Raw genomic sequence first — 16,734 nt, 5'->3', positions numbered from 1 at the left:
GAGCTGAGGGTGCTCTCCCAGGCACAAATTTCCTCTGTGCTGCTCTCCTCAGTGCAAACCCAGCTGCCGAATTTCGCTGAAGCCTTGTAGGGATGCAGCACCTGCACAGACCTTTTCCTCTGCCAAATTTAAGTGAGCAGGGGGAGCATGTTGCGAACCCATTATGAGAGCAGGCAGACAGGCTGACAGTTCAGCTTGTAAGCCCCATCTCGTTAAAAAATCAGTCAGGAATGAGATGGGTGTAAAAGCCCAGATTTGTATGTGCAGCCAGACCATGACAGGAGGCCCCCGCTGTGGAGGCTACGCGCGTCCCTTCAGGGGTAGGCAGCGACTCGTGTATTCATTTCAGTTCACCTCTCTGCGCAGTTCGATCACTAATTTAAAGCCGGGCCGGCGGCCGCGGGTTGACAGAGGCCCAGGGTACAGCAGCCCCGGCCCCTCTCCCCTCAGCCCCACAGCGCCGCTACCCGGCGGCCACCCCGGCTGACGGCGGGAACTACATCTCCCAGCATGCCCTGCGGCATGCCGCCCGGCGGGGGCCGCCCTGCCCCGCTGTGCATGCTGGGAGCTGTAGTCTCGCCTGAAGGCGGGCGGGGGCGGGTGCGCGGCGGCGGGGCGGGAAGGGACGCGCTGCCGGCTGTGAGGCGGCCGGGGGGGAACTCCCCGCCGCACTCCGGGCTGAGGCGGGGCGAGGCTGGGCAGCCGGGAGCCTCCGGGAGGCGGTGGTACGGGGCGGTACGGGCGAGCCTGTCCCGCGGGGGTAGGCGTGAGGGCGTATGAGGGCGGCCGCTGCCCCCGTCGCTCTCTTTCCTCCGGGCGGCCTTGGACGGCTTTTTCCCTCCCTCAGCTCGCCGGAGCGGGACGGGGCGGCTCGGCGCCCAGCGCCCTGAGGAGGCCGCGCTGGAGGAGCGGGCTGCCGCTTCGCCTCGGGAAGTGTGGCCAGGAGGGTCCCCGGGGCGCGGCCCCTGAAGGCGGCCGCCGGAGGCGGTTACATCCTCACCCGCCTGGCCCCGGAGCATGGGCTGGGAACGATGTCCCTCTCGCGCGTCGAAAACCCTTGCTTTCTGCTCTTTCTGTTCGTCTTCCAAGCGATATTTATCCTGATACTCTACCGAGGTGGACCTTCAAATGTGTTCCGTGGGTTTTTAGACTCGTCTCAGGTGCTGGATTACTCCAAAACTCACGACGTGTACACAAACCTCAGCTTGTTTACCCCGGCCCCCGACGAAGAAGCTATGCCGTACTGCTCGGCGCAGTCACCGATATTCGGTAGGTATGAACCCACGGTGTCTGGTGGCACTGCTTTGGTACGTGGGGACGCTGGGCACTTTGTAAATCCAAGTTCTGTATTTTTCAAACTTTTCCACTTTAAAAGTGGTATACAGATGTAATACATTGACAACGTTTTCGTGTGTTAATTAACTCGGTTTTATTGGTTATGCGAGAAAAAGTAATTAGTTAAAAGAATCTGATTTTAAGGATTTGGCTACACAGAGATTGCAGAACATGAGCGAGCACAGTGCATGGTGTTAATACCAAGTTACTAACCCTTTTTTTTTCTTGGCACTCCTGTATAAAATTTGCCGACAATTGTACTTGAGTAACTGCATTGAGGCTTCTGACTCAATGTAACTCCTGGGTCCTTTGTCTCAGCCCTACATCAAACCTGTAGTTCAACGTAAGTTGGTTGCATTGGCTTTAAATACTGCCTGTATGAGAATGTAGCTTGGTACCTCGCTCTTCATGGTCGTCTTTTTGGCCTAGGATTGTTGTGCATCCTTCAGACTTAGAAACTTCTCCCCTGGTCACAGGTTAATTTGTGTTTACATGAGGACCAAATTGGAGCTGGTACTAGAGGCAGCATTCATCCAGCTGCTGCACAACTAAAACAGTTGAGAAACTTTTAAGTGAACACAAAGTTAAACCCATAATGCAAGTTTGTTGTCAGTAAAGCGGTACGTGTCTGATAATAATGAATCAATTCAACTCTGCCAGCCAAGAATGGATGAGCTCTGTAAGATGCACTTACAGCTGGTTTGGGGACACCTACTTCTTAGAGTTCTGTGTATAAGGTACTCTTTGTCTGGTTTTCCATACTGCACAGGTTGCTGCATATCTGAGTCTTGCATATACTTATTCTTGGAGCACTACTTAATAGTTGGCCTGCTGTTCTAGGAAAGCTGATCACTGCACGTGGAGCACAGTAAGAGCAAATGGCTGACCTTGGTTCACAGGTGAAAGTATTATGGGAAGCCAGCGCTGTGGTTAGTCTTCTGTCGAGTTGCTTACTGCTGGGACGTTTTGGATGAGCCTTTTTAGACTGCAGTCTTTGGAATGATGCTTGTTCTTTAGGGAAATTTTCTTCCTTCATCCGTTGCTGAAGTTAAATGAAATACATGCAGTATGTAGGATGAAATTGTATGACAACTTTTGGGTATATGCTTCAGCATTTCCCTTAGAAACGGCTCTACTAAGTAAATGCTGAAATACAAATAGTACAGAGCCTTTTTGCCCAGGTACCAGTTGTAATGGTCTTGGTGCAGTCTCTGTTCATCACTGTCTACAGCCCATCAGTTCTTTAGGGAAGCTACAATTCCATGTTTCAGACTTAATTGCTTTCTTTGAAAAAGCATGGCAGAAACATGCCTGCACCCTGCTTGTCTCCACTACGGGGAGAATCCACTGTCCTGAAAAATGTCAAATGAGAAAGCTTTGGTCTCAAAAAAACCCAACACCACAACAACAAAAAAAACCCTAACAAAATGAGATGCAATTCTGAGCAGCTTCACTGCAAACCATCAGATAAGCAAGAGTAGTGACGTATATGGAGGAGGCAGACACAGAGTAAAATTACACTAATCGGTGTTCTCAAAGCTATGAAATCTTTCTAAGACTCCTTCTGCTCATCCCTGAGAGTCTTGAGGGGATTGGCCTGCATGTGGTACTTCAGAGTTAAAATGAAAACATCATGTTAGATATAGACAGAAACAAACGGTAGGTTGACTGGGAGCAAAAAAAATAGGAGGCAAAGTAATTGTGGGAGTTTTGCTGCACAAAAAATTAAAGTTGAGCATATGAAGCGTTGCTGTAAAACATTATTTGGAGCATTGATATGGATTCAGCTGAAGTTGCAGCAGAGCACTTGGATTTCTTAATTTCTGCTTGGTGATATTTCCTTTTAAATATAAAAAGTAAATTATTCCTTCTGGTATGACTATGTGCCAGCCTTTTCTGGGTGGTTTGTGTGTTTTGGTGGGGGTTTTTTCACCCAAGAAATGCATACTACTCTGCTAGGTAGCTGCCCTTTGTTTTGTGTATGATGGGTGCATATGAGTAGACATATAAATACTTTATAAATGTCTTGATTGGTTGTTACCATCTTCTCTTGTGGGACTGATCTCTCATGGAAGCATTACATCAGAGAGAATGATGCCTTTTAATATTAATTTCATAAACTCCATTAAATGAGATTTCAAATCAATTCTTGAGGGCTCCAGTCTCCAATTCAGAGCTGGTAATAAGTCACTGTGTCTACTGCAAAGCGTGTTAAAGTAACTGGAAGAATGCCAAATGGCTTAAATGGTTTCTGCATCAGGGCTTTTATGAAGCGCAGCACTTTTTCCACTTATGTATATAGTAGATCATTTTGATAACTTTGAATGTAAGATCAGCTTGCAGCTCATCTGTCTTTTTCCTACCTCCTGAAGCTACAGCATCTTGGTTCTTCTGGGGCTGTGGAGTGAGAATTAAAGTATAATTGCTAAACACCTCTGCCTTGGAAGAACTAGGGAGTTGCTGACTAATGTTACTTTTTTAACACATAGTGGTTTCCGTTCAATCTTTTGTGACCGACAACTTGTAAAGCATTGTACTAGATACTCAGTGTCTTCATTAATATTGTGAATAAATTACTCAATTTCCTTAAAGGTTAAAGTTTCTACAGAAGTAACCAGTTGACTGTTTCCACCACCTTTTGTTTTAGGGGAAAGCAAAATGTTTACATGCTACCGTTGTGCTTACTCAAACTTAACGAAGTAGCATTTAAATTAAAAATCTGACTTTCTTACATTGTACACAAGATGTGTCGCTTCGGTTCATCTTTTCTTCTTACCAGGAAGAAGTTATGCTAGAAGACTCAGGGTTGGGTTTTTTTATTATTTTTTTTTAAAGAGGTACCTTACTTCATGCATAGTATGTGCTGAACAGGTTGGTTTGGCCCTTGAGGACTTTAATAGTTGAAAGTTCTGTTTGTAACTCTGCTGTTTATGATTTGCTCTTGCTACAGAAGATTTACTTTTTTCCAAGCCCTTCTCGTAGTAGTTACTCCCTTTCGCACCCATCTGTCATAACCTTTTCATAAGTGTGACCATCTGTTGTGGTAATGAGTAGCTCCTGCTACATTTTCTAATGGATGCTCTCCCACTGGAGTCTCTTCTCTTGGATTTAAAAATAAGTTGAAAGGTTGTGATGCTGAGATTTATTTTCAGGTGAAGTTGAGGCAGCCTTGTATTCTGCCATTAGAAAATGGTGCTTACATTAAGACTGTTGGTCTGCTTTTTGTTTTCCCCTTCCATTCAAACAGTGGTAGAATTATACAAATACAACTCTGTTAATGTGGTGTGTGGTGCTGTACTTTCTCAGTGAGGTATTCATCCATGCTGCTGTTCCCATTTGCTTACCTTGCGTAAGTTCCTACTTATTCTGGTTGAACTCAGTAATTATAGCTGCTAACTCTAAATGTGCAGCAAGATGCTTAGGAGTTACCTACTTTCTTTCTTAGGATAGATCTGGTCAAAATCAATAGATCCCCCTGATAGTTAAATGTGTTACCTAGAAAGCAAAGCAAGCAGGGAGTATGCTGTCACTGGCAGCAGCTAAGAATACAGACAGGGAATTGTGAGTTTTAACCCTACACACTAAATTTTCATATTAATTAAACACCCTCTGTATGATGGTGCAGGCACAGAAGGATCTTAGGGGCCAGAGTACAGAGAAATTGCTTCGATGCTTCGGGATGTTGATTCTGTCTGTACCTTGTCTGCATTGGGATCCTGTGCTTTCTAGTATGTGTAAGGTGATTTTTTTTGTCCTTTCTCAAAGCTGTGGTTTAGCAGTTTTATTTTTCCCTATTTGATCCAGCCTGCAACTGCTCTGTTCGCATCTGGGTTTGAATTGGATTACAGTGCATTAGCCTTTTGTTAATTGGGTAGGAAGGAGACCTGAGAGCCAGAATTTAGCTTGTAGCCAAGGAATGTAGGGCAGTCAGAGGTTTTGGTGATATACGTCACAGGCTAACTTCTTTTTTTCCCCTTTTCCTTGGCATATAGTTTCTGAGTTTGAGCTGAGTCATCTGAGGTACGGAGCCAGGCAGCTTGGGACAACGTGACATCTTGAAAAACCTGAAGAATGCAGATGTTACCCTAATGGATCATATGGGCCCATGAATCCATTGGGTATGGAAGGAGACGACAGGAGTGAAACTGTTGCACATTATCTTAATCATACCCTTATGTCCAAATTTAGATTTGATTCTTTGGAATTTAAGGATTATTGCTACAGAATATTACTCTGCAATACAAAGAGCCCAAATTCCATTACAGAAAACAAAACTCTGCCTTTGTGGGAGAACAAAAGGGATTAATTCCCTTTCTTGTGTTTTCCTTGGAACAATGATCTTTAGTTGAAATCCAGCCTGAATATAACATTTCTTTAGCAAGCTCCAGTTGTCATCAAATCAGCGGTTAATGGTGCTTTAGTTAAAAGAGCTGATAATCTGGGAGTTCATATATCTAAAAAGCAACATAAACTACAGGTTAAAAACAACCTTGGACTGAAATGTGGTAGTTTTAAAGACAGAATAGGAAATTGTCTGCATAGAAGTAGGTAATAACATCATAAAACCTTAACTGTAAATGTGACCTAGATTTGTGGACCCACAGCATGATTCTCTGAAGAACTACACTAATATTTTGGGTACAAAGCTATGGCAATGTTTTCTAGATTCGTACTTGAGGGTAATTCAGTCAAAATCAAATTCCCCCTGCATTTTAGATACTGAGGGAAGGACTGGAAAGTGATACCTCGGAAATGTGAGGTGTACCAACTTCTACATACTAGCAAAATGTTTCCCAGTTCTGAATCTTACACCAAATTTAGTCCCTGAGCCTTGTTAGTGCTCAAAAAAAAAAAAAAAAACCCAAACAAAAAACAACCCAACCCCAAAACCCAGTGGAGGGATGTTGTTTCTGTGTCAGTTAAACAGGATGTGGGTGAGTGCAGGCTTCATTTTTTTTTTTTTCATTAAAATTATAGCACAGGCTCGAGTATGGAATGGGTTGTAAGAAATATCTTCTGGACTCACCTGCTGAAGTGCTTAGACTGAAGACACGTGTACCTTTCCCTGCTTAAATGAAAGGTACTAAGCACCAGACCTAAATATTTGCTCTTTTTCTCTCATGCTTTATTATAGAAGTTTTTTGACATTATATTTTATTTCAGTGGTTTAAGAGGGAGTCTTGACTTACAAGGTAGTAAAAACTTGCTTTAAGACAGCCACGGCATTAACTATGAGCTTGGAAGGAAAAGAATTTTATTTATAGCTATTTTGCGTCACGGGCTTCTGATGCAAAAAAAAATTGTCTTTGTGTATCATGGCCTGTAGAGAATTGTTGGTCCTACTTAAAACTCATTTGAAATTGTCAAATTGTCTGCTTTTAATTGTGATATAGGTAAAGGTTTCTTCCTAGTTCATTTAAGTAACAGATTTTAATCTGGTTCGGCGAGTGTGCTTTATTTTCTTAAAGTTGATGGTGGTTAGAAACCATTAAGACATGCAGACTTGTGTATAAATATAACTCTTCTGCTAGTTCTGGAATCTTTTCTCACTACCCAGAAGGACAGGCATTTAAATAACTAGAATTTGTTTATTCATATTGTAACAATATGAGGCTTATGTTGAAATGGCGATTGACACCTTATGTTGATTCTTTCTTACTTATGACTTGTCAAGCTTTTTCCATGTGATGAATTGAAGAATTCATATAAAAATGCAGATTACTTTTTTAATTAGGTAAAAACTGTTGAACACATCTGGTGTGTTTTGTATTCAAAATTGAGGTGCTGGGTAGAATAACTATTATATGTAGTTTCTTTTGCTACTCTGTGCCTGTTCCTGAAAATGTACCATCTCTCTTCTTCCTTCTCAGTTCTGTCATCTGCTTCTCCCAAAATTTTGAAGTACTGCCTGTTTGTCACAGTGTATAAAATTCAATAATACAGCAAATACAGCCCTTGTGGCATGTGATTAGAACATAAAATTGAACTTGAAACTTCTTTTTAAAGATAAAGCTAACATTTCCTGAAGCAGCTGTATTCACCCAAGCTTTAAACTATTTCTACCCCAACCTGCTGAATATCCTTATGAACATATTTGTCCTTGAAGAAGCTTAGGGACGTTTTCCTTATGGGTAGCAAAAGCAGGTATGTCTGTTCATCTGGGTTCATTTCCAGCGCTATTCTTACAGTGAATACATTTATTCATGAATTTCATCTAAGCAACACAAGGCAAGAGAGTTGCTTTGTGTAGCAGTGAGCCCACACCAGGAAAAAGCAAGCTGTGCAGGAGCCTGGTGGGACTTGCTGGCTGTGCTGGGATTTGGGGTGCGTTGGGCAGGTCGCCTTGCTGTCCTGGTGCTGAGCCCAGCACCCCTCCCTGGGGAGCCCTGGGGAGGTGGCCAGCAGGCTGTGGTGGAGTTCATCATGGGGGCACATCTGTGTGGCACTACCTCCTCTGTGGTGGGGCTGGTGCCTGGAGTAGTAAACATACATAGCTAATCTGATAGGTTTGAATGAAGGTTGAGAAACACCACTGATCTTACTTTTTTACCCCCCCTCCTGTCTCTCCTTACAGTTGGTCCGTTAACCATCACCTTCAGGGTGCTCCCTACTGAAAGAATGATCATCAAAAAAAATCCTTTTGTTCAACCTGGTGGCCGCTACAGGCCACCTCACTGCTTGGCCCGCTACAAGTCAGCCATCCTCATAGCCTACAGGAACCAGGAGAAGTACCTTCACCATCTTCTCTACTATATTCATCCATTCTTGCAGCGCCAGCAGCTCAGTTACAGTATCTACTTGATTCAGCAGGTAAATGTAAATCAAAAGTGCCTGGTGGCGTAGCTGAGCTTCCCGGTTAAGGGCTAGGTTCTGAACAAGAAATGTGGAAGTACCGTTTTATGCCTGGATTGAGAGCAGGTCAGTTATGTGCTGTCCCATCTCTGTGGCTGCTAGTGACTGAAATGTCATCCCACTTGTCGACATCATCATTCTGCTATTGATGGGTTCTGCTATTCCCCCCCCCCCCCCCTACTTCTAGAGGATTAAAGTTGTCATTAAGTGGTAATCTGCACTATCAGCTGTTCAGGAGTTGAATGTGGTTTGCCCCTATCTTGGCAATGTGGCTACTGAGCCAAGCAGTTCAGATGGAATGCTAAAGTGAAGTTGGATATTTTTATTTTCTATCAAATAAAAATATCTGGCTTGACCCTGCTGTGGAGCAGCCTGTGCAAGTCAAACGGCCATTTTTAACCGATATGGACTGGTGTTGCAACAGATCAGTGGCAAGAGACCAAGTTTTGGAATCATTAATTAAAATTCATTGTTGATTGGGGTGAAGAAGAAGCTTTTTTGTTTGACCAAGGTTGTTTGGTCCCCATGCCACCCCCACCCCCCTCCTTCTAAGCTTTAATAAGCAGCAGCAGTCACAGAAGAAGTGTCGATGTGCAGGTGTACACCTGAGGATTGACTCGCTGGTCTCTTAAAAGTCAGCTGCTTCGGGTGCCCACAGTATGTAGCCCCTGACACCAAAAAGCTTACAATTGTTAAGAATATCGTGAAGAGAATGGTTGAAATTTTCAGAGTCTGGGGCATGAAATTTGCAGCCAGTTTTGATTCATTCCAATTGAATAAGACTTTTTTTTTTTTTTTACTAATGTAAATTTTAATTGAGTTTTTGTCTTTGTTGTTTTGGTGAAGAAACGCAGGTTTTCTTTTCCAGGTGGGGAATGGTACATTTAACCGAGCAAAGCTGCTTAACGTTGGTGTCAGGGAAGCCCTGAAGGATGAAGACTGGGACTGCCTCCTCCTGCACGATGTCGACCTTGTACCTGAGAATGATTATAATCTCTATGTTTGCGATGAATACTATCCCAAGCACATGGCTAGTGCCATGGACAAGTTTCAGTACACGTAAGTGCCTCTAGTTGCTTTGGATGCATGTATGCTAATCTGTTCGCTTCCTGATAGGAGGTATGAACGAGGACAGTGAGAGCTGCAGCCTTTAGGACATTGTCTGTTAGTTTTGCAGTAGTGACTTCCCCAGAAAATAGTATCCTTGACGGAAGCGTGCAACCTTGAGCAGTTCCTTGCCTGCAGTTCCCTGTTGCGCTGTCAGCTCAGCTTGGCACACGGCCGGCAGATTTCTGTCTGCTTTCCCTTCCGGAATAAAAGTATAGGGGTGGGAATTACTGGATCATGTGGAAGATGTGTGATAGGATGCAGGTATTTTGAACTGACCCAAGCTGTGAATTTCAAAACCAGTTTTAGTGTGGTCTTTGAGGGGGAGGGTGGGGTGGAAAGTGGTAGGAATTACACTGATTTTGCTGTTTTGGGTTTTGGCGCTGTAATGACAGTTGTCTGTAAGGTGTACGAGTAATATATGGGGGACTTGGATCACGTTAGTTTGTGGAGGACTGTATTAGCCTTCAATGCTGATGCTTTTTTTTTTTTTTTCTTTCTTTTGTAGCCTACCATACAAGTCCTTTTTTGGGGGTGTATCTGCTCTGACTCCAGAACATTACATGAAGATGAATGGGTTTCCAAACACATACTGGGGCAGTGGTGGTGAAAATGATGACATTGCTACAAGGTACTAATAATGTACAGGACAGGCTTAAAATAGAACCAGGCTGGCTAGTGAAACATGTGGCATTACCTTAAGAAAGGAACTAAGATATTGTTCCTTAATGTGCTTGTGGTATCATTCTAATCCAAAATGCTGTTGGCGCTGGGAATGGTTCATGTCAGAAGATGCTCAGTATCTATGAATCCAATCCTTGTGTGCTGGGAAGACAAAGCTTTTCTCAGACTTTCGAGGGCAGAATGTTACTTCACATCCTTGTGCCTTCAGTCGCTCTGGAGTGCATCCGAGGGATTGTAACTACCAGTAGTTGACAAGTGACTCCGTTGACATCTAACAGCCCCAAGGGAGGGAAGGAATCTGCAAGCTTGATGAATAAGACAGCCAAGAAGGTACCTATTAATTCTCAGACAGTTGGGAATTTAAGTTATGTTAAGTGCATCTAGACTGCTCCAAGTATTACCTAATGACCGATAGTTGGAATTAAGGAGCACAAGGAATTCTAACTGCTGTCTGCAGTGCTGGGTGATGGAGAAGCCCGAGTGTACTACTGTGAGTCACTGACAGCAAGATCTGATGGGGGGTTTTGTACTTTAGTTGCCATGGCAGCACATGCTATAGAAGTGAATACAATGAGTTTAATTCCGGGTACTCTGCCTAATGTGATTTCTTCAAGTGCAAAATCATGACTGTAGCTGCTTTATTGAGCTTTGTAGTTGCACTGTGCACCTTTATCATCCTGCACTGAGGCAAGCTCCTGGGGAGTTTATAGAACTAAACTGACAATAAAAGCTTTGTGTGTTTTTTGGTCTTGCACAGTGTGACAAGGTACACAGTTTTGGTGGAATGTTCTGTTCGAGGACTGTAGGAGTTTTTACAAAGCAGTATTCTTCTGGGAATTGACAGATTTGCTAACATAGAATTCCTCCTTTTCCTTTCAGAAAAAGCTAACTAAAAGGGTGTATGATTGTTTAGAGATTTACTGAACAGCATTTATTAAAGGAATAGAATGCCAGGAAAATAGATCTTTACATCAAACACTACAATGCTCGTTCTGTTCAGCTGTTCTTAGTACAGCTTAGGCATTTAGTAATGTGGGTTTCAGTGCTGAGGGTAAAGAGACATGCCAGTTATACGTAGGAGTGCACTTCCTCACAGGAATCTCTTAAGGCAGGTAGGTTGGTTATGTGGATCCCAAAATAGCCCTTTCTTGAAGGGAAGGAAATTGTGTTGTTTCTCATGAGAACTTCTACTATGATGAGCATTGTTCTGGCCCGTAGGTACACGGGGGCCATGGACAGTGCCTGTTAATGATTTATTCACATACTGAAGTCCCAACCTGCAGAAGTTAGGAATGAGCTGGCTATTTTTAATGGCCAGCTTGATGCATCTACTGGGATTTGGATTTTTAGTAGGTGCTCAAGCACTTCTAACCATGTAGCAACACAATTAATTAGTATTTGAAATTGGACACTGAAATGTCAAAAAAAAAAAAAAAGTCCTGTGTAAAGGTGTTTTTTTTTAGCTGGGATACTGCTTATTAAAGCAGTTAGTGCAAAAACATACTGGCTGCTACTTATTGTTGGCAGACTGCAGTGCTCTATAGCATTAGTCCTAGCAGACACCGGGATCTCCCTTTTATTAGAAGAAAACACTACTCTAACCACTTCTGTGTTAACATTATCAGCTACAGGAAAGCCTGTTGGGTTCTTAACAGTAAGTGAATACATTAACTGTTTCATATTATAGTTTTGGTTTAATCTTGCAATGCAAAACCTGATACAGCAAAGACAGTTTAGCATTCTTGCTTTTTCTTGTCTTTTTCACTGAATGCACAATAACCTTTCGTTCAGAAAACAAGAAACCTTGTCTAAAACTCAGTCAGACTGTCATACTGTCAGTGAAGTGTTCTAATCATTTGATGGCTCTAGACTAACAAATATTTCCAGTTCTGTTGCCTCTTTCAGCTTTATAACATTCCTGCCTCAGTGCAGCTTGCTGCTGTACCAGATCTCAACAGAAGGCAATCAAACGTTGCAAACATGCCAGTTAGATAACCTCAATTGAGCAAACATTCGTTTTAACCTCCCCAGGAATTTTCTCTGTCTAAGAGCTGCCCCATGATAACGGAGGTTTGCCTGCCCTAGCACTATTACAGGCGCTTTTTATTGGTGAACTAACACAGATTCCATTAGCAGTGGGTTGCTTGAAAGTCACCCAAAATGCTGGTTTTAAGAGCTCTGTTCTGGAATTCTCAGCCTTTGGTTCACTTTTTTCTTATCTAACTGTCCTGCAGCTGAGCAGCTCGCATTGGTTTGTCTGGTGCCTGTATTTATCGCTAATCTTTTACGAAGCCAGCACTCTAATCGGGGCATCTGAATGAATGGCACCTCTCAAAGAACAGAGGGAGGCTTAAGCTGGATCTGAAACTCAGGACTGGCTTCCTTTCAGCAACCGCAAGTTTGGGTTGTTTTGGTTTTTCTTAGATTTAGGTGAGGGACCTCGAGGCAGTAAAAGCTCCGCTCTTACAAGGAAGTGAAAATAATGCTTAATTGTCAGATTTGTGGGAATTGCTCTTGAATGCTCTGCATGCTGTTGTTCATTCCCTGCTTGCTATAATCCTCTTTGTACCCTGTCGAAGCGCGCTGGGGCTGGGAGCTTTCCAGGCCAAGCCTGGTTAGAACCTGCTAGAGAAGATAACGTGGCACTGTGGGCTTAAAGTCACTCCCTTAATCTTCCGCATTTTGCTTTTATTGCATTAACACTGAAAATCATCTCCGACTGAACTTTCCTCTAACTGAGCCTAGAAATGGCATCTTTATGCCTAAGCAAACATTTTTGTTTGTTTTAAAGGATTCGTTTGGCGGGAATGAAAATAGTCCGGACATCACCTCACCTTGGGCGCTACAAAGTGATGGACTACGATGATGAGGCAGAGAGACAGGAGCTGTGGAGAAGGTAACTGTTCGGGGGGCGGTGGCTGGGAGGCTGCTCTTTGCCTTGCGGCAGGTTGATTCTTACCGTCATCTTCCTCAGAAGAGGCAGTAAGTGTCCTGATGCCACTGCTTGTTTTTCCACCTTAATGTGGCTCTTTAAAGAAGGGTGCCAGGCAGTTTTAACTGAACCATTCTGCTCATCTCTGCAGTTGAAGGATTTCTCCTCGTTTCTGACTTTCTTCCCATTGTTAAGGACGCACGCTAGGTAGGAAGCCAACAGATATCAGATTTAAGCGTCAAATTATTCTGGGAATAAGACTTAAAAAAAAATGCTGCCTGTTTTGTAAATAGGGGGAGTTCAGTTTGAAGAGGCACTTTGTTACAACTTCCCTGTCACAAAAAGTTGCTCTTCGGTCTGGGGGAGTTTACGATGTGCCATTACAGTAGCAGAAAGCAGGATGCAGGCTTGGAGACATGCAAGAGCTTAGCAAAGGCTTAGTTTTATTTAAGAGCTGGAGGAGGGTATTGGGTCAGGTGCGGTGGAGGCTTCTCATACCACACCAACAGTGCAGGTTTCCCTCTATCATCTCAAACCTCAGGTTTCCGTAAGAACCCTGGCTTAACCCCCACCTCCCGCAGGCTATGGCCACCGTTGCTGCCAGCCTCTGGGCTCTCCCAGTTCCCTGGGTCTTACAGGCTGTAGTTGGCACCTCTCTGGTCTCCCTGTCCAGTGAGGTTCCAGTCCCACTTGCCCTCCCTGCTTAGAGCACTCGGCATGAACTTCCTCTGGTCTGTTTAGTCTCACACAGTGCCTTCTCTCTGTACTCTGTGAGAATTGTTTGGGGCTTTTCTGCTAGCAGCTTTCATCTGCTAAGCCCTTGCTGCCTCAGGGAGGCTGGTTTCTTCCGCAGTGTCAGTTGCAAGCATTGCCTTTGTTCTTCTAACTGCAGGTATTCTTCCTTCTTCAGGCCTGCTTCCCGACACAACACCCAAAAAACGTGGAAAGATGACGGAATGAATTCATTGGAGTTCAAGCTCCTTTCCAGGACAAAGCATCGTCTTTATACCAACATCACCGTGGACATTGGATATGTTCCCCCGTTTTCCTAAGAGAATGAAAACAAAAGCAGAGTTTGGGCTCGGCCTGGCAGCATGCATACAGGTGCTCTGCCACGACCTCCTCTTGTCCTGTGGAGCCTTCACCACCTGAGGCGGCTGCTCCTCTTTCATACATTTCACTGTTCTGTTTAAGATTTAGAAGAAAAGGCTTCAGGAACGGGGTACGAGAGCTAATAAACAGGCTCTGACTTACCCGAAAAGTTGTCAAAAGCACTGTCAAACTGAGCCAGACCCGCCTCCTGGGCCGGGGGGATCGAGGTCTCCGTGACAGTGAGCTGACCCCGGGTTTCTGGACCCTGTGTTCCACAGCTGGATCGCTCTGTCCTGCTTTCTATTGAAGTATTGATCGGGACGCAAGCTGTTCTGTCTGGGCCCCTGAGGGGTGAAGCCAGTTACAGTTCTGTAAATATCTGTTGTGAATTCACTAAAATAAATGGAGTTATGTGTTTGGGTTAAGACTTTCTAGAATATTTCAGAAGAATGTAATAAAGGAGGAAGTTGCCCCAAAACCAGACAAAACTAGAGCTTCCATCTTTTTTTCTGGCCTGATCCGTAAGTGTTTAAATGTTTTTATGGTGGCTCTAAGGGAGGCAGGCTGAATGGGAGCAGAGGCTGTCACCTAGTCTAACCTCCTGCTCAGAGCATGGAAACAGTATTTCAGCTTTTGCTCAAACATTAATTATCTTTCAAGGATCTGTCTTCACTTCTCAGAAGTATTTTATGTTGAAATACTAGAGGAAAACTGAAGTCAAACCTGTCAGCAGTGGAGCTCTGCCCCTGGCAGGGCTGCACTTGTACTTCCCTGACTGGGACTGATGCTGACTGCCCCAGGCCGTGCCCTTGCTGGAGTCTGTCTTCACCGTCAGTCAGCAGCGCTGACCAGCTCCAGTTACTTTGCAGGCACGACATGGGCTGTTGTCACTTGGAGATGTTAAAATTCCGTGTACACATCTATCCCACCAAGACCCGAGAACTCATTTAAAGCTTCAGCCTTCCCTGCAGTTGGAATAACATGCCTGCTAGCCAAGAGTCACTCTTCAAGATTATAGTAAACCAAAGTTGCTTTTTATATGTTATACCCAAGAGAAACTCTCCCAAGCCTGTTTTGCATCTACCCACAAGGGCCTTGTAGCCAACAAGCAGATGTAAGGACAGTTAGGTATAATGGGGTATGGAGATGCTTTACTCAAGATTTCTGCTTAGTGGGGCAGTTAGCTATCCCCAGGCCGGTACCAGCCTTATAGAACAAGAATTGCAGACAGCAGCAGCCTGGGCACGTACACAGACACGCTCTAACAGCATGGCCCAAACCACTGAAGGAGGGGGACAGGAATTTCTCTCCATCTGACACAGCCAGCCCCTGCAGAACTGAGCCTCTCCTTTTGCCCTAAGACACTTCAGCAGTCCCACAGCAGCGGGAGCTGGGCTCGCGAAGGAAGGGCAAGAGAAGCCTTTTGAGTTCAATGGAATGCATTTATTGAGAGATTTGTAACATCTCACCCATTACCATTATTGCCCTTCCCTTACACATAAGCAGTTTTTTTCTCAGGCTGGAAAAAACCCTAGCTTTTCTCAGGCAGCGTGTAGTTGGTGAAGAGTCCTTGTGCTTTTAATAAGCAAATTTTTTTGCGGGACTTAACTAAGTCCCTTCCACTGGCCCAGCCCAAACAAGGACACTTTTGCAAAAGTCCCAGCAGCAAGTGCCCAGAGCAGGAGGACCTGTCCCTCGGGGCAGTCCCCACCTCCAGTCCTCACAAAAGGAAACTCAACCAACCAAGTAGATGCTGTGAAGAAAAACTTTCTTCTGTGCTACTGCAGTACTCTTTCAAGGAGCGCACTGGGAGGCACCGGCTGTAACAGCAGCCACAAACACAATCCGTTGCTGTTTCCTGTAACCCGTGTGGTGCTCGCCCTTACGAGACCTTGGGCTGCGTGCTGAAATCCACCGTGATGTTGACATACAAAGGGTTATGTTCCACCGAGAGCAGTTTATAGGAACAAGAGTTCAGCCCATCCGTTTTCCACGTTCTAGACACCTGACGTAGAAGCTTCATTCTGAGGAAAAAGGGGAGAAAAAAAAAAAAAAAAATCTTCAGTGACATGCATAAGAGAGGAGTTTTGAGCTCTTTCCTACTACTAGTAAACTTGGCAGCAGAGCTACTGCTGTTCTGTATCTACTGGGCGTGTAGAGTTATGCCTTCCCTGTCCTCAGCGTGGACAATCAGATGGGGGATGGAAAGAAAGTCCTTTGGTTTTATCTCTGAAATCATATCCACGTTACTACAACTTAGGTGGTTTCCAAGGAACACCCTGTCGGATGTACAGAACAGCTGCCAGCTGGGGACAGGGGTGTCACAGGGGTGTCCCCCAGAGCCTTGGGTACCACAAACGCCTAGAGCAAGGAACTGGGTGCCCAGGTGCCCAGCTCCGAGCCACAAACCGAGGACCATTCAAGGTGGAACGCTGTTCTTGACTCACCTCTCTCCATTCTCCTCGTTACCGTGGTCTCGTTTGTGGAATATCATCGTGTACCTGGCCACATCAGCAGACGGCCTCACCACTTTCATCTTCTGCATCTCAACCCTGGAAGAAGCAATAGTGCCCTGAACAAGATGTCACCTATAAACAAGTGCTTAAGGAGGAAAACAAAACCCCACAACATCTGGAGACCTGATCTCCTCTAGATGCCACGGAAGCAAGCACAGGGAACTGTAGGAAACTCATCTGCATCTCTTCCACAAGCCATTTTGCCACAGCAATGCG

At 44.5% G+C, this 16,734-nt stretch overlaps 2 protein-coding genes across 6 annotated transcripts in view; one reads left to right on the top strand and one right to left on the bottom strand.

The window, feature by feature from the left end:
- Window positions 1-613: 613 nt before the first annotated feature.
- Window positions 614-14,427, top strand: LOC102051290 (beta-1,4-galactosyltransferase 3-like). Of its 4 annotated transcripts, none has more exons than XM_055711701.1 (7): window positions 614-725; window positions 848-1,269; window positions 7,910-8,145; window positions 9,056-9,246; window positions 9,803-9,925; window positions 12,770-12,874; window positions 13,821-14,427. In XM_055711701.1, the coding sequence occupies exons 2-7, from the start codon at window positions 1,032-1,034 to the stop codon at window positions 13,960-13,962; spliced, it is 1,035 nt and encodes a 344-aa protein (XP_055567676.1). In that variant the 5' UTR covers window positions 614-725; window positions 848-1,031; the 3' UTR covers window positions 13,963-14,427. The 4 variants fall into 4 exon arrangements, with proteins under 4 accessions (XP_055567676.1, XP_005433389.1, XP_055567677.1 ...); XM_055711702.1 differs by lacking the exon at window positions 614-725 and adding an exon at window positions 5,328-6,415 and having other exon boundaries at window positions 1,141-1,269; XM_055711703.1 differs by lacking the exons at window positions 614-725; window positions 848-1,269 and adding exons at window positions 5,327-5,453; window positions 6,313-6,415.
- Window positions 14,428-15,423: 996 nt separating this feature from the next.
- The window catches only part of B4GALT4 (beta-1,4-galactosyltransferase 4), a 34,496-nt gene continuing 33,185 nt past the window's right edge, over window positions 15,424-16,734 (bottom strand). For both annotated transcript variants that reach the window (XM_055711698.1, XM_055711699.1), the window contains exons 6-7: window positions 16,450-16,554; window positions 15,424-16,026 (exon numbers count right to left, since the gene is read on the bottom strand). In XM_055711698.1, coding sequence (XP_055567673.1) covers window positions 15,885-16,026; window positions 16,450-16,554 — 247 coding nt within the window. In that variant the 3' untranslated portion in view covers window positions 15,424-15,884. The remainder of the gene's footprint in view (window positions 16,027-16,449; window positions 16,555-16,734) is intronic.

The sequence above is a fragment of the Falco cherrug genome, chromosome 5, assembly GCF_023634085.1.
Source record: "Falco cherrug isolate bFalChe1 chromosome 5, bFalChe1.pri, whole genome shotgun sequence".
Taxonomy (NCBI): domain Eukaryota; kingdom Metazoa; phylum Chordata; class Aves; order Falconiformes; family Falconidae; genus Falco; species Falco cherrug.
The sequence above is the reverse complement of the archived record's forward strand: the minus strand, read 5'-3'. Positions and strand labels throughout refer to the sequence as shown.

What these genes read in the sequence shown, in the direction of transcription:
- LOC102051290 (XM_055711701.1), top strand. Translation starts at nt 1,032, where the DNA reads ATGTCCCTCTCGCGCGTCGAAAACCCTTGCTTTCTGCTCTTTCTGTTC. An exon ending in GTATCTACTTGATTCAGCAG is followed by an intron (nt 8,146 to 9,055) that starts GTAAATGTAAAT and finishes TTTCTTTTCCAG; the next exon opens with GTGGGGAATGGTACATTTAA. An exon ending in ATGGACAAGTTTCAGTACAC is followed by an intron (nt 9,247 to 9,802) that starts GTAAGTGCCTCT and finishes TTTCTTTTGTAG; the next exon opens with CCTACCATACAAGTCCTTTT.